Genomic DNA, 12,407 nt, shown 5'->3' on the forward strand with positions numbered 1-12,407 from the left:
ATGTGCAATTGCAAGTGCTATGAGGTGGGTCTGAGGATTATTTTGTAAGGAGGAAATCAGTATTGATTTCACAAACCCTTTTAAATTAAGGGTTTTCTCCTCACACCCACTGACCCATCTCAAATTATATTGCAGCTGCATACATATTGAGAACATTTCCCATACTTGTATGTTTCAATTCTTGGGGAGAGTACAAGAGTGGTATGAGGTGGATGCGAGGCCCATTCAATTAATGAGGAAGCAATCGGGATTCACAGCAGTAAAAACATCCCAAGAATTTTCCACGTGGCAAGAATTGTTGGGAGCACAAAAGGACCATGACACCATGTGTTACTTTCTCCAAACATTGTTTGGTCATGGGATAAACTGTAACTTGAGAAATTTGCCATGTGTGAAAAGTAATTCTTATTTTGGTGCAAGATAAGAAATCAGAAATGGGGAGCTAATCCCTTCTCATCCATGAGCACCATTTATGCTTAAACATATCCAAGGTTTAGTAACAAAAATCCTAAGTTTACTCAGACATTGTTAATTGAGCAAAACCAGAACAAGCCAAGAAGGTGGGGCATACAGGGCCAAGGGCTGACTTGGACAACGGGACTGAACATTTAATGCCATGGACACCATCTGACGAGGGGTCGTCTAACTCACCACTCTCATGTGGACAGATGGAGAGAGAGAGAAGATGAATTAGATGGTGGAGAGTCATCTGATCATGATAACGTTTCTCTTTCTCAGAAAGAGTGAAGAAGACTTGCAAGGATGAGCGCATGGATCATTACAGGAAGTGTTATAATAACAGCAGGTCAGAGAACAGAGGAAGCACACCCAGACCCAGAAGCAGAAGACCAGACCACAGAAAGGGGGAGCGAGAGCCTCTGAGACACGGCATTGAGGATGCAACAAGTAAACAAGAATGGAGGAAAAGGTCAAAAGCAGAAGGTGGTGATTGGTGAATGCCTCCAAAGTTTTCTACGAAATGACAAAACCGTGACTGGGGGTATGGACATGGTTTGATGTGCCGTGTACCCTCTCGTTTTTATACTAAACACCGACCAAAAAGCGAGCTTTCTCGCCAGTTGCCCCACCCACTCCTATATGTAATATATTCCAACGTTCAGGGCCATCTCCACAGCCCTTCGACACCTGTGGGCTGTGTGTGGCGTGGTCTGCCTTCTGCCGTTGAACGTAGGAGCCTGGAGCCCTGATTCTCGCGCTGCTGCTCCGGCGATGGCCGCCGGGTGGCCTAGTCTTGGCATTCTCGGGCTGAGTCAAAGCTCACGAGTGTGCCTTCACATGACCCACTTCCACTTGCCATCGGACGGCTATAAATAAATGCCCAGTGCCCCAGCCTATAATATGGTTGTCTACCGTAAACCCCGGGGGCCCCACCCCAAGCATCCAGATGGGACCAGACAGAAAGTAGGCCAATAATTCTCAGTGGCAAGAGCAAGAGGAAAAAACGTGGAAACGAGCAGAGAAACACAGCAGCAATAGCAATGGTAACTGAGGTACTACCATGAAAACGGTAAAAGCTTCTATCTTTTTCTAGTTTTTTTCTATTCCCAAATATTCTCCACTCCTTGACGGAAAGCAACGGCCGGCTTTTTGTCGGTATCTGCAACGCAGCTCTGGAGGGCCCATGGAAGTTTGGATTTTCGCTCTAAAGTTCACGAGCAAATGTTCCATCCTCGTCACTCTGCAACAACATTACATTACTCTCTATCTCTCTCATCCTCTCTCTTTCTCTCTTATCCCCTCCATGCTTCTTCCCGTGATACAAGCATGTCTCGTAATTCCATGGCTTCCACATCTTCGTCCTCCCCTCCTCCTAATTGCCATGACCGCAAGAAATTAGACGTTGAATCCATACGGCTACTTGTCATCTCTGTTAATCAACATATTCTCCAATTCTTAACAGACCCAGATACCCGTAAGTCTCTACGCTTAAGATGCACCTCCAAGCTTAAGATTCAGAAGCAGGAGTTCTTTGAATTCTCTGAGCAGTCGGTCATGTCAAATCTCTTCTGGGGCATCGAGAACGTGGAGGCTGCAATTCAGTCTAGGCTGCCGGAAGAGAGAGCCTCACGGCTGAAAGATTCAGAACAGATGCTCCAGGTTCCGGCATTGCTCGACGAGCATGGAACCACGGGTGGAATTCCGAATCGTCACTTGGTCTGCTATTCCTACTTCTACCTCTCTCTGGTTCGGAAGCTCCAGCAAGACGAGTGGCAAGTGGCATTGCACTTCCTCCAAGCTCTGCTGGTTTCCCCAAGGCTTGTTCGCCTTGAATTTGCAACCAACCTCTGGGAAAACATCTTTCTTTCTCAAATTATGTCCAGAAGGAGTGGAGTGGGTGGGTGGAGAAGGTTGCATTCTGAGCGTCTCGTTGATTATAGCGAGGATACGATTGATGAGGCCACGAGGCAGCTGGCAAGGAGATACAAGAACTGGTTGATGTATTATCAGGTGACATTATATGGAGAGACACATAAGCTGCACTGGGGCTGCAGTGTTGCTTCTCCTATGGAGAACGAGTCAAGAGATTCCATGTAAGTTCTCCCTCTGTTTATTCAGTCCAAACCACATTCGAGAAGGTTAGACTTAGAACCAGTCCAACCAGAAACAAAGGATATCTTAAACTTATTAATGCTCTTGGCCAAATTCAGTGAGACCCCCCAAAAGGGGAAGCTTTTGTTTATGGGAAGTACGTACCAGTGGAATCAACTTATGCGCCCAAATTTAGTTGGGTCTGTGAAAGAGATGCTACTAATTTATTATGTTACAGTCAGTTGAAAGAGCATCCAACACTAGTCATACATAGAATTCCACTAATTTTACCTTCAGTAGATAAGGCGGAGGCAACCTAGACAACCAAAATAGTCATGAAACTAAACATGCTGCATACAATAAACCATTTGTTAGATAATATTTCGGTAGTAATGGAAAGTTACAGCAAACCAATAGTGTAAGCAATCAAATTAATAGAAAATTCAAATCTGATCAACAGATACGAGATCCTCAAGATGAAAGATGAAAAACTTGTAGACAATGAAACATATGAGTGCAAAATTCAAGAACAGAGTATAGAAAGCAGAAATAAAATATAGAACAGGACCATGCGCGTGACAGGGCACAGTATGCGCATGTTAAGCCCAGCCCCATACTCTCTTACTGTCTATAAGATATGCAGTGACGAGAAGCAAATACTAATAAGCTCAATTGGAGTTCCTTTCCTAGTCCATGTGGGACTATAGTGCTTTTCGCTATACAAGATAAAAATGAAGACTAGTATAAATGCTTTGTAAACTCTAAAAACCAGAGTTTAACAGAGGCGCAGAGGACATTAAAACACATTAAAAAACAAGTAGAAAACAGGGGGAAAACTTTAAACGAATTGAATCACAACAATAAAACTTCCAACACCATTCAAACTGTCATGCTTGTTTCCATAGGAATCTATGTGAAACTGTGAGCAGTGTTCTTCAGAATCATACTGCATTATTTTGAAGTGCAGCTCAGTTGATCAATTCTTCCACTAGAGGAGTATAGCAAGAGGTTTCATACAATATCAGTAGGAGTTTAATGTACCAGAGTCTTTTCTCATGTGTAGACAGCTTATATATTTCCATGAACAACAGCTCCAATTTTGATCAAATTGGCACAGTTAATTAAATTTATCATTCTGGTTTTATAAACGTTGATCTTTATGCACAGAAATCAAAGTGATATTGGAACTTCCAATCCTGCCTACCAGACTCAGACAAACCCAAAATAAAGTTTGCCAACGCAGAGTAGGAAAGAACAATGCATAACTAGTAGACTGAGTCAAGTAACAGAGACCATTGTTAATTTGCAAATTTAAAACCACCTCCTTCCCCAACATGGAACTTCTACTAGAAGAAGGATTTCTTCCATTTAAGGTGGATTACCATACAAATGAAGCATATTTATTTAATTAGGACATGTGATTCCATTAATTGGAATAAGGCTTTGTTGAGTTGAATTGAATGTGCAGCTTCAAAATCTGCATAATGTAATCTATAAGAAAAACAGCCCTTTCATGTAAGTTTTGAAAACAAAATCTGACTGAAAGATTTTACCAATCCCCACCATGCTCACTTTCTAACTTTTTTGTATATTGAAGACCCACTGAAATCCATTTCTCTCCCAACAGAACCTTAAGGCTATGTTTAGTTTGAAGTAAAAGGTAGGGAAAGGAAGGGAAAGGTAGGGAATCCTATACAGAACCTTGTATAGGATTCCCTACCTTTCCCTAACTTTTCCTTAAAACCAAGCACAGCCTAAAGGATATAGAATTCCTGCAGGATCTCATAATTAATGTTTGCTTTTAGGTACGGAAAGAGCACTGGCACCAGGTATATGGACTCAATCGAACATGGAACTAGCAGGAGAATTTATCAAGACGTAAGCCTTAGATTTTCTTTGCTTCTACATTTCTAAATAACATTCTAATCTGACTGCAGTGTTAACTGAAAGTGAATATCCATTTATAAATTTTGCAGATTAGTTGTTGTAAGGTTTCAGGGTCATCATTAATGTGACCATAAATTTAGGGGATAAGGGACAAGGATCAAAGATCCTTCAGACCATACCCAGGCCAGAAATAGAATTCTATCATGTACATACATAAAACAGGGCATACATAGATATGTACTTATGTCTATTTATCATTCATAATGTGCTTGGATTTTGGAAATTCATTTCTAGAGTTTATCATTATCATGAATATCATTGACTTAAAAAAGAATAATTAACACAATGATTAATCTTTATCAGTTTGAATGGTGTATTTCTAATTAATGCAGCTTGGAAAGGTCTATCCACTTGATCTTCAAGAACATAACATTGATGAGATGGTAGACAAAGCCATGGTATCTACATTCAGTTCAGAGAAAAGGAATACCCATCTCCAAGATGATAGCAGAAATCTTCTTAAAAAATTAAAAGAAATTGGTGACAGGGAAATCAAAATGAGCTTAGGTGTCAAATGCCTTCAGGATATGCTAGAGGAGTCTCAATCAGCTACTCCAACTTCTGTTTACTCATTTAGTGATTCTGATGAAGAAAGTGATTCAGAGGTAATTATTCAGATGCCAACCTAACACACCATTGTTTCTGTTGCCATCAATTGTGGGTTTAACCAGGGATTCTGAATAAGATTATTTCATTGTTTACCCAGCGCATCTCCCTGAAAGGATTTCTTATAACTAGTAGGCAAAACAAATTAGCATGGACCTATGGATAGTGATTTTATGTTTCAATGCGACAAATAACTTTGATACTTGGATAGGCAAGAATTCAGATGCCTTGACGTTTGTTTTTTCTTTATTACCAGGAAAAAATGGATATAAGTGAAATTTCAGATAGAATTGTGGCAACAAATACAGTTGATTCACAACCAGAAAATGGTGATAGGTACTCATGATTTATCCAAAAAAGAAGTTTATCTAAGCTTAGTGTGGTTAATTTTCCATTTCTGCTTGTTTTTCTAAATTAAATTCACTGGATAATACAGGATGCTGCAATCATTTTGCTCGACGTCAAATCCAGAATGCGTAGAGATAACTCCACCAGAATATTTTGAATGTCTGATGCATGAAGAAATCCCTGAAATTAATACCAATTATTTCTTTTCTACCAGATCCTGTAGTCCCATCGAAGACCTTAACCTTTCTGACTCAGAACTGAGAGACATATATCCACATACATTTTGCAATTGCCATATGGAGGAAATTCGAAGAAAGCAGTATGATTTTGGATTTTGTGGCCATATGCCAGCTACATATCTGCAGAGATGTTGCTTCACCACGATGGATAACCAGGAGGCTTCTGCAAAGAGAAGCCCAGACTCAAATATCAGGAACTCCAGTGAAGTATTCTTACATAAAGAGGAAGATAATCAAATGGAAATTCTTGGAATATTTGAGAAAGCAGTTTCAACACTGAGCTTATTGGGAGAGGAAGGGAAATGCAAAAATAGTGCAGATAGTGGACTTGAATGGGGGATATTGACCAATAGAAAAGAGACAGAATTTCGCCAACTAAAGGATGTGATCCTTGATCAATTGATAAATACTATTTCAAATTCAAAAGAAGAGGGGATAATAAGGGCATCAATGTCTATGCTATCAACTTTGATTTCAGAGAACAGGTCAGTAATAGAAGATATTAAGATAAAGGGCCTACATTTGTGTGATTTGGCAAGTGCTCTAAAAAGAAATGTTCACGAAGCAGCCATCCTTATCTATTTGATAAATCCATCACCTACAGAAATTAAAGATTTAGAACTTTTACCAGCACTGTTGGACATCGTGTGCAATTCAAATAGATATAAGCAAGGGTCTATATCACTTATGCTGACACCTCCTGCAGCATCATTAATGATGATTGAAGTATTGGTAACTGCATTCGACTATGCTACTAACAATATGCATTTGGCCACAATCAGTTCACCTCAGATTCTCTCTAAACTCATCGATGTTGCAACATATAAGAGTTTGGATGAGTTCATTTCTTTGGCTCACATCCTTGTAAAATGCATGCGGTTTGATGGAAATTGCAGAAATTTTCTATCACAATGTAATGGGTTAGATCAGTTTATCAGTCTTCTAAGAAGTCAGGAAAAGCATGCCAAGTTTGCTGCACTTGAATTTTTTCAAGAAATTCTTCAGATGCCACGGTATGTGCAAATATCTAAAATCCTTTACCTAGGATTATTAATACTTAACTATGCTGCCATATCTATAATTGAGACCAGCAAGACAGTTAAGTGGAAAACATATCAAGCAATCATTTACTTGTAAAACATGCCAAGAAGAAAAATTTCCTACATACCACAAGTATGTAGAAATGCATCTTACTTCTCAAATTATGCATAAACCAAGGTCTTCCCCCTCAATACCCTTCTCTCAAAGAAAGTTAAGAGCAGTTTATATATATATATATATATATATATAGTGGAAGAAGCAGTTATATAATTTCTGAGAGGGTATTCGTTGACATGCACCTGATTTCTTTGTGCCTACTCTTTAAGGCCTGGAAGGATATTGTGCAATATGATTGTTATGCAGTATGTTCCAAATGCTAAGATTAAACAGCACACAGCAACTTACCATGGTTCTAAGAAAGAATTCTAGGATTCACTTTTTCCTATTTGTATCAGGTCATCAGCCATTAGCCTGTTGCATCGAATACGACAAACAGGAAGCCTTAACATTATGCATGTGCTAGTGTCTGGCATCCAACAGTTACAACCACGACATCGACTTTTGGCAGCAAATCTGTTGCTCCAACTAGACATGCTGGTAAAGTCTACTGTTCAACCAATTTCATTATTTATAGGTTGTATTTATGTCATAATCTTCCTAGCTTACTTTTATGGAAAGAATCTTGTGAAAGAATTTATTAGGAACTAAATTCATCAATGCAAAAATTCCAACCATGAGCACAGAATACAGGTGTAAAATTCACCGGAGTTTTAAACTAAGGAATGATTGCTTCCTGCTACAGGAAGCTTCAGTATACCAGGGTATGTTGTGACCAAGTTTTATTCTTGTTGTACGCAGATAACACAAGATGCAACAATTCCTTGGTATTTATCATTTATAAGCAGATCTAGTGGTGCATAATTCCACTGGAAACTCAACTTGACATCATTGAACTGTCAACATTTTGCAGGAAGAACCATCTGGTAAAAGTATATTTAGAGAAGAGGCTATGGAGGTCCTCCTGGAGTCGATTGCATATGAAGAAAGTTTTGCTACACAGATATTATCTGCATCCATTCTATCAAATGTTGGTGGAACTTATGCTTGGACAGGCGAATCATATACGGTGGCATGGCTGTTAAAAAGGGCAGGTTTAACTTCATTGTGTCACTGGAATATGATTAAAAATGTTGATTGGTTGGATCACAGTCTACAGGTGTGTAGTGATAAAACTTGTACATTGATGTAATTTAAAACTAATATCTAATATCAGGTCACCTGGGTACCAGTAATATAGATGATATAGAACTATAATCTTGCAGGATGACAGCATAGATCCATGGTGCAGCAAGGTTGCCCGAAGCATGATTAAGATAGGGAATCCTGTCTTCCATGCTTTGGAGAAGGGACTGCAGAGTAAAATAAAGAGTGTATCACGGGACTGTCTCACAGCTATTGCTTGGCTAGGATGTGAAATTGCTGATGGTCCAACCAACCTCAAATTTTCTGCCTGTGAGATATTATTGAATAGAATAGAACAGTTTCTGCACCCAGGATTGGAAATGGAGGAGAGACTTCTAGCATGTCTATGCATATATAATTATGCTTCTGGTAGAGGTATTGTGTTTCTTTTTTTTCCCAATATTTCATAGTTATATTTTCTAAGTTGGAATAAATAAAGAGAAAATATAATTCATCTGAAAATGCAATGTCCTTCCAAGCCCCCATCATCAAACCTTGCAATAACTAGCTTGGTTTGGATTTTCTAAATGTAGGCATGAAGAAACTAATTCATCTTTCAGAGGGGGTTCGAGAATCACTGAGACGTCTTTCAAGTGTCACCTGGATGGCCGAGCAATTACTGAAAGTAACTGATTATTTCCAACCCATTACATCGGTGAGTCTGGTTATCTTTCTTTTATTCTTTAACACCAAATTTCTCCAGGTGGAGGGGACAAACTGAAAATTTTACTAATGAAAGAGGGTTAAATATGGACTAGGAGGACATAGAAGTGTTAACCTTCCAAAGAAAAAAATAAAAGTAGCCAGCTAAGAATTTACAAGTACAAAAATAACCAGCTGGCTTGCAATCCCCAAAGTCTAAAGCGCCTTTGTTTTATTTTATCTTACTTTTTGGAAAAAAAAAGTATGATGTTGTATTAAATTCTCCACTTTGAAAATTGTACCATGTACAGCAAGGAATTATATGTCCTCAAAATTATAGGGGCCAGTTTTTCTGAATCACAACAAAGATAACAACTCATGATGGAGAAAACCCCTTCATTTTTCATTTATTATTTAGCGACTTTACTAAATAATAAATATGCCATCATCCTGAATGCTTGGTCAGAATGGCCCAACAATTATCTTCATGATTTCATGTTTAATATTTCAGGTATCAAATGTAATGCCTTCATATACCCATGAAGCTCATGAAACCCTTTCTTCCTCAAAAATCCTTCCAATTACACACTATACTAAAAGTGCAGCATCACAAGGGAAGGAAATAGATTCTCGATTGCTTATCATTGAAAGCAAAATAAAGAAATAAGAAAGAATCAGTGGATAAAGTGCAATGATAGAACAGAGTTTTATAGTGGACCTAAGAAAATTAGGATAAGGTCCAGTTGAGTTCAATTAACTATATTGGAGCCAGGTTCCAGCAATGGTCACTATAATTACATGATAAAAGAAAATATTTGACAAAATTTTTAGACGATTATATAATAATATGAATTTCAAAAACCTGGAGAAGAAGACTAAAAAATACCTAAAGAAGAAGACAATGGAGAGGCTTAAGGGAAGAACATTTAGGGTGGATCAACACTCTCACTTGATATTTATATTTAATGAAATAAAGGGAGAAAGTACAAGAATACCTATGTAAAGCTATAATTAATTTGTTGTATAAAACTAAAGCACAGAATCAAAAGGTTATAACGAAGAAAGTGTTTTCCCAAGAGCCACATTGAGACATGGCCAACATGTATGTCCACCATTTGATGTAGCATGCTTTCAAAATATGGGTCCCCTATTACCGGGCATGTCTTTTATAATAAAAATTCAATTATAATCTATCAATTATTTGTCACTGTAACCCATCTATCAGAGCAATCAAAGCCAAGCTAACTAATGTTATTATCCATTTACTGGTAATTGTAAGAACAGCGTGTTTCTTGTGTACATACACAAATCCTGGAGGCAAGTCAGAACTGCAGTGGGGCTGCAAATGCTCTCATCTACTACAAAGGACAGCTTTTCAGTGGTTACTCAGATGGCTCAATTAAGGTACATGTTTGCAGTATGTGTGGGATAGTTCCTTCAAAGTATTTGGTTCTGATCAATATTGTGCAATATCTTAACAAGAATACTTTTTAAATAAAAAAAAAATCTCCAAGCCAATACTTGGCTATTGATAATCATGATTGGCTGACTCAGCTGGCCATATAACAATAGGGCAGAAGTAGGCCCAGTCCACCCCTCAAAAGATTTCATAGTTGTGACCAGCATTGAGTAATCTCCTTAGGTATGAGTTCATATTAAGTTAACAATTGGTGTGGATTGAAACAGGTATGGCACATCAAGGGACAAAGGGCCACTCTTGTATGGGATATCAAGAAGCACAAGAAGGCAGTCACATGCTTTGCACTTTTTGAACCAGGGAACAGTCTTCTGAGTGGATCTTCTGACAAGACAATCAGGGTATCTAATATCACCATCACTAATAGCAAAACAGTTACCTGGTTTTCCATGGGTATGATAGGAAAAACATAATTAATTATCATCTAGCCTGTATTTAAATTCCTTCTATAGGTTTGGCAAATAATTCAACGGAAACTGGAATGCGTTGAAGTGATAGAGACAAAGGAGCCAGTTTGTAAAATAGATACAAGTGGACAACTAATTTTTGTATTAGCTCAAAGCCGTGGTATAAAGGTAAGAAGGCTCTTTTTAGTTTTGCAGTTTGAAATGAAGTTTCTACTACCTTGTTTCAGTGACTATGTTGATGGGGAAACCAAAAATTCTACCACCTTATTTTCAGATAACCATCCCGGTAACAGTGGAAAATCCTTATTTTCAGGTGTTTGATGAATCTAGAAAGATGAAAGTTATATGCAACAATAGACATGTGAAGTGCATATCTGTAATTCAAGGAAAATTTTATGTAGGTTGCTTGGATTCAAGCATACAGGTTGGTTTGAATTTAATACATCAAATGAAAACTTTTACAGCATGTAAAACCCATAAATGAAATCCAACTCTAATTTAGGAGGTAGATATAATGAGCAATCGGGAGAGAGAGATCAAAGCACCTGGAAAGAGCTGGCTATTACAAAAAAAGCCCATCAATGCACTTCTTGCTTACAAGGACTGGCTGTACAGTGGAAGTTCCAATATTGAAGGTTTAAATTTCAAGGTACATTCTAAAATTATAGGCTTAGGTTCTAAATGCACAGAAGCGGCTTCCACTGATTGGAGGAATTATGCAGGAACAGAGAAGACTTAACAAGCCTCAAATGTCAATAACAACAGAGAAAGGAGCGGTTGTGCAAGCAATGGCAGTAGTAGAGGACTTCATATACTTGACTTGCAGCTCATCTCCAAGCATCCTTCAGGTGATTTGATTATTTGAAACAACTTTTGCATTTCTGCAATATGAAGTCTGGAGGATAACCTTGGAAAACATTACCTACCAACAGAACATTGGTAGACATGATGCACACGAAAAATAAAAATTGAACCCACCTCGGAATTGTAAAAATCATCCGAATTGTTCAACTAGTAGAGATGTTCTAGGTGGAATTTATCCAAAGTTGATCATCCTGTACATATGCACCACATTTATCAGTATAGCACTGTAAACCAACCTGTGCCATATAAAATAGGTACCATCACCTTTTTTTTCTATAAACGCACACGAATCAGTCGTCTATAATGGAACTTTTGCTTTGGCTCTTTAACCAGATATGGTTGAGAAGTACCCAAAAGAAAATAGGAGGATTGTCAGCAGGCAGCAAGATAACAAGTCTCCTCACTGCAAATGACATTGTTTTATGTGGTACAGAGACTGGGTTGATTAAGGTGCAATCACTTGACTCATTTAACATTTTGTAATATGGCTTTGTTCCACGAATGTTCTCATTTTAACATCTTGTTTCTCCCTAAACGACAGGGCTGGATCCCTCTCTGATGGGCAACTTAAGTGGAACGATGAAGCTTGGATATCTATATCAGAATACGTATATGATACTTGTGAATATTGACAGGAAGTTGATTGTTTGATTCAATTCCGTCACCATGAAGAAATTTAGCAGTCTTGCGAGTGGTGGTGGAGACTACTATGGAATAAGGAAGTGTACGATAGTACAATATCAACCATGAACATACTCTCTCGGATGAATGTTAGTTGTGTACATCGACTGTAAATGCATTTTGAAGATTAAAGCGAAAAGGAAAAGAAAGAGAAAGTTCAGTGTTTTTTTCATTTTTGTTTCGTTTACCAATGCCTCCATGAAGCGAAGTTTAAAGGTTCGGTCAACGATTTTCGGGGAAAAAAAAGCAAACAAAACTTGGTGTTTTTGAGAGAAATGTAACTATACAAGCATTGCTAAATAAAAACATCTCTGTACATGAGATTCTATGAAAAAATACTACAGAAAAAAGAAAATAGAAAGC

At 38.1% G+C, this 12,407-nt stretch overlaps 1 protein-coding gene across 3 annotated transcripts; it reads left to right on the forward strand.

The window, feature by feature from the left end:
* Positions 1 to 1,121: 1,121 nt before the first annotated feature.
* On the forward strand, positions 1,122 to 12,216 carry LOC104598947 (Transducin/WD40 repeat-like superfamily protein). Of its 3 annotated transcripts, none has more exons than XM_019198031.2 (17): positions 1,122 to 2,552; positions 4,356 to 4,428; positions 4,830 to 5,102; positions 5,360 to 5,439; positions 5,540 to 6,703; positions 7,187 to 7,328; positions 7,702 to 7,947; positions 8,054 to 8,348; positions 8,507 to 8,628; positions 9,900 to 10,019; positions 10,302 to 10,433; positions 10,545 to 10,667; positions 10,813 to 10,923; positions 11,002 to 11,148; positions 11,222 to 11,347; positions 11,697 to 11,813; positions 11,905 to 12,216. In XM_019198031.2, exons 1-17 carry the CDS (start codon positions 1,681 to 1,683, stop codon positions 11,920 to 11,922), a joined length of 4,161 nt encoding a protein of 1,386 aa, XP_019053576.2. In that variant the 5' UTR covers positions 1,122 to 1,680; the 3' UTR covers positions 11,923 to 12,216. The 3 variants fall into 3 exon arrangements, with proteins under 3 accessions (XP_019053576.2, XP_088756842.1, XP_088756843.1); XM_088900716.1 differs by having other exon boundaries at positions 1,630 to 2,552; positions 11,228 to 11,347; XM_088900717.1 differs by having other exon boundaries at positions 1,630 to 2,552; positions 10,813 to 10,896.
* Positions 12,217 to 12,407: the final 191 nt, after the last annotated feature.

Source organism: Nelumbo nucifera, chromosome 3, assembly GCF_055504915.1.
Source record: "Nelumbo nucifera cultivar China Antique chromosome 3, China Antique-T2T, whole genome shotgun sequence".
NCBI lineage: Eukaryota > Viridiplantae > Streptophyta > Magnoliopsida > Proteales > Nelumbonaceae > Nelumbo > Nelumbo nucifera.

Coding starts and splice junctions, on each gene's coding strand:
- LOC104598947 (XM_019198031.2), top strand. CDS start 1,681: ATGTTCCATCCTCGTCACTCTGCAACAACATTACATTACTCTCTATCT. Junction 4,429..4,829: donor GCAGGAGAATTTATCAAGAC/GTAAGCCTTAGA, acceptor TAATTAATGCAG/CTTGGAAAGGTCTATCCACT. Junction 10,020..10,301: donor ACTCAGATGGCTCAATTAAG/GTACATGTTTGC, acceptor GGATTGAAACAG/GTATGGCACATCAAGGGACA.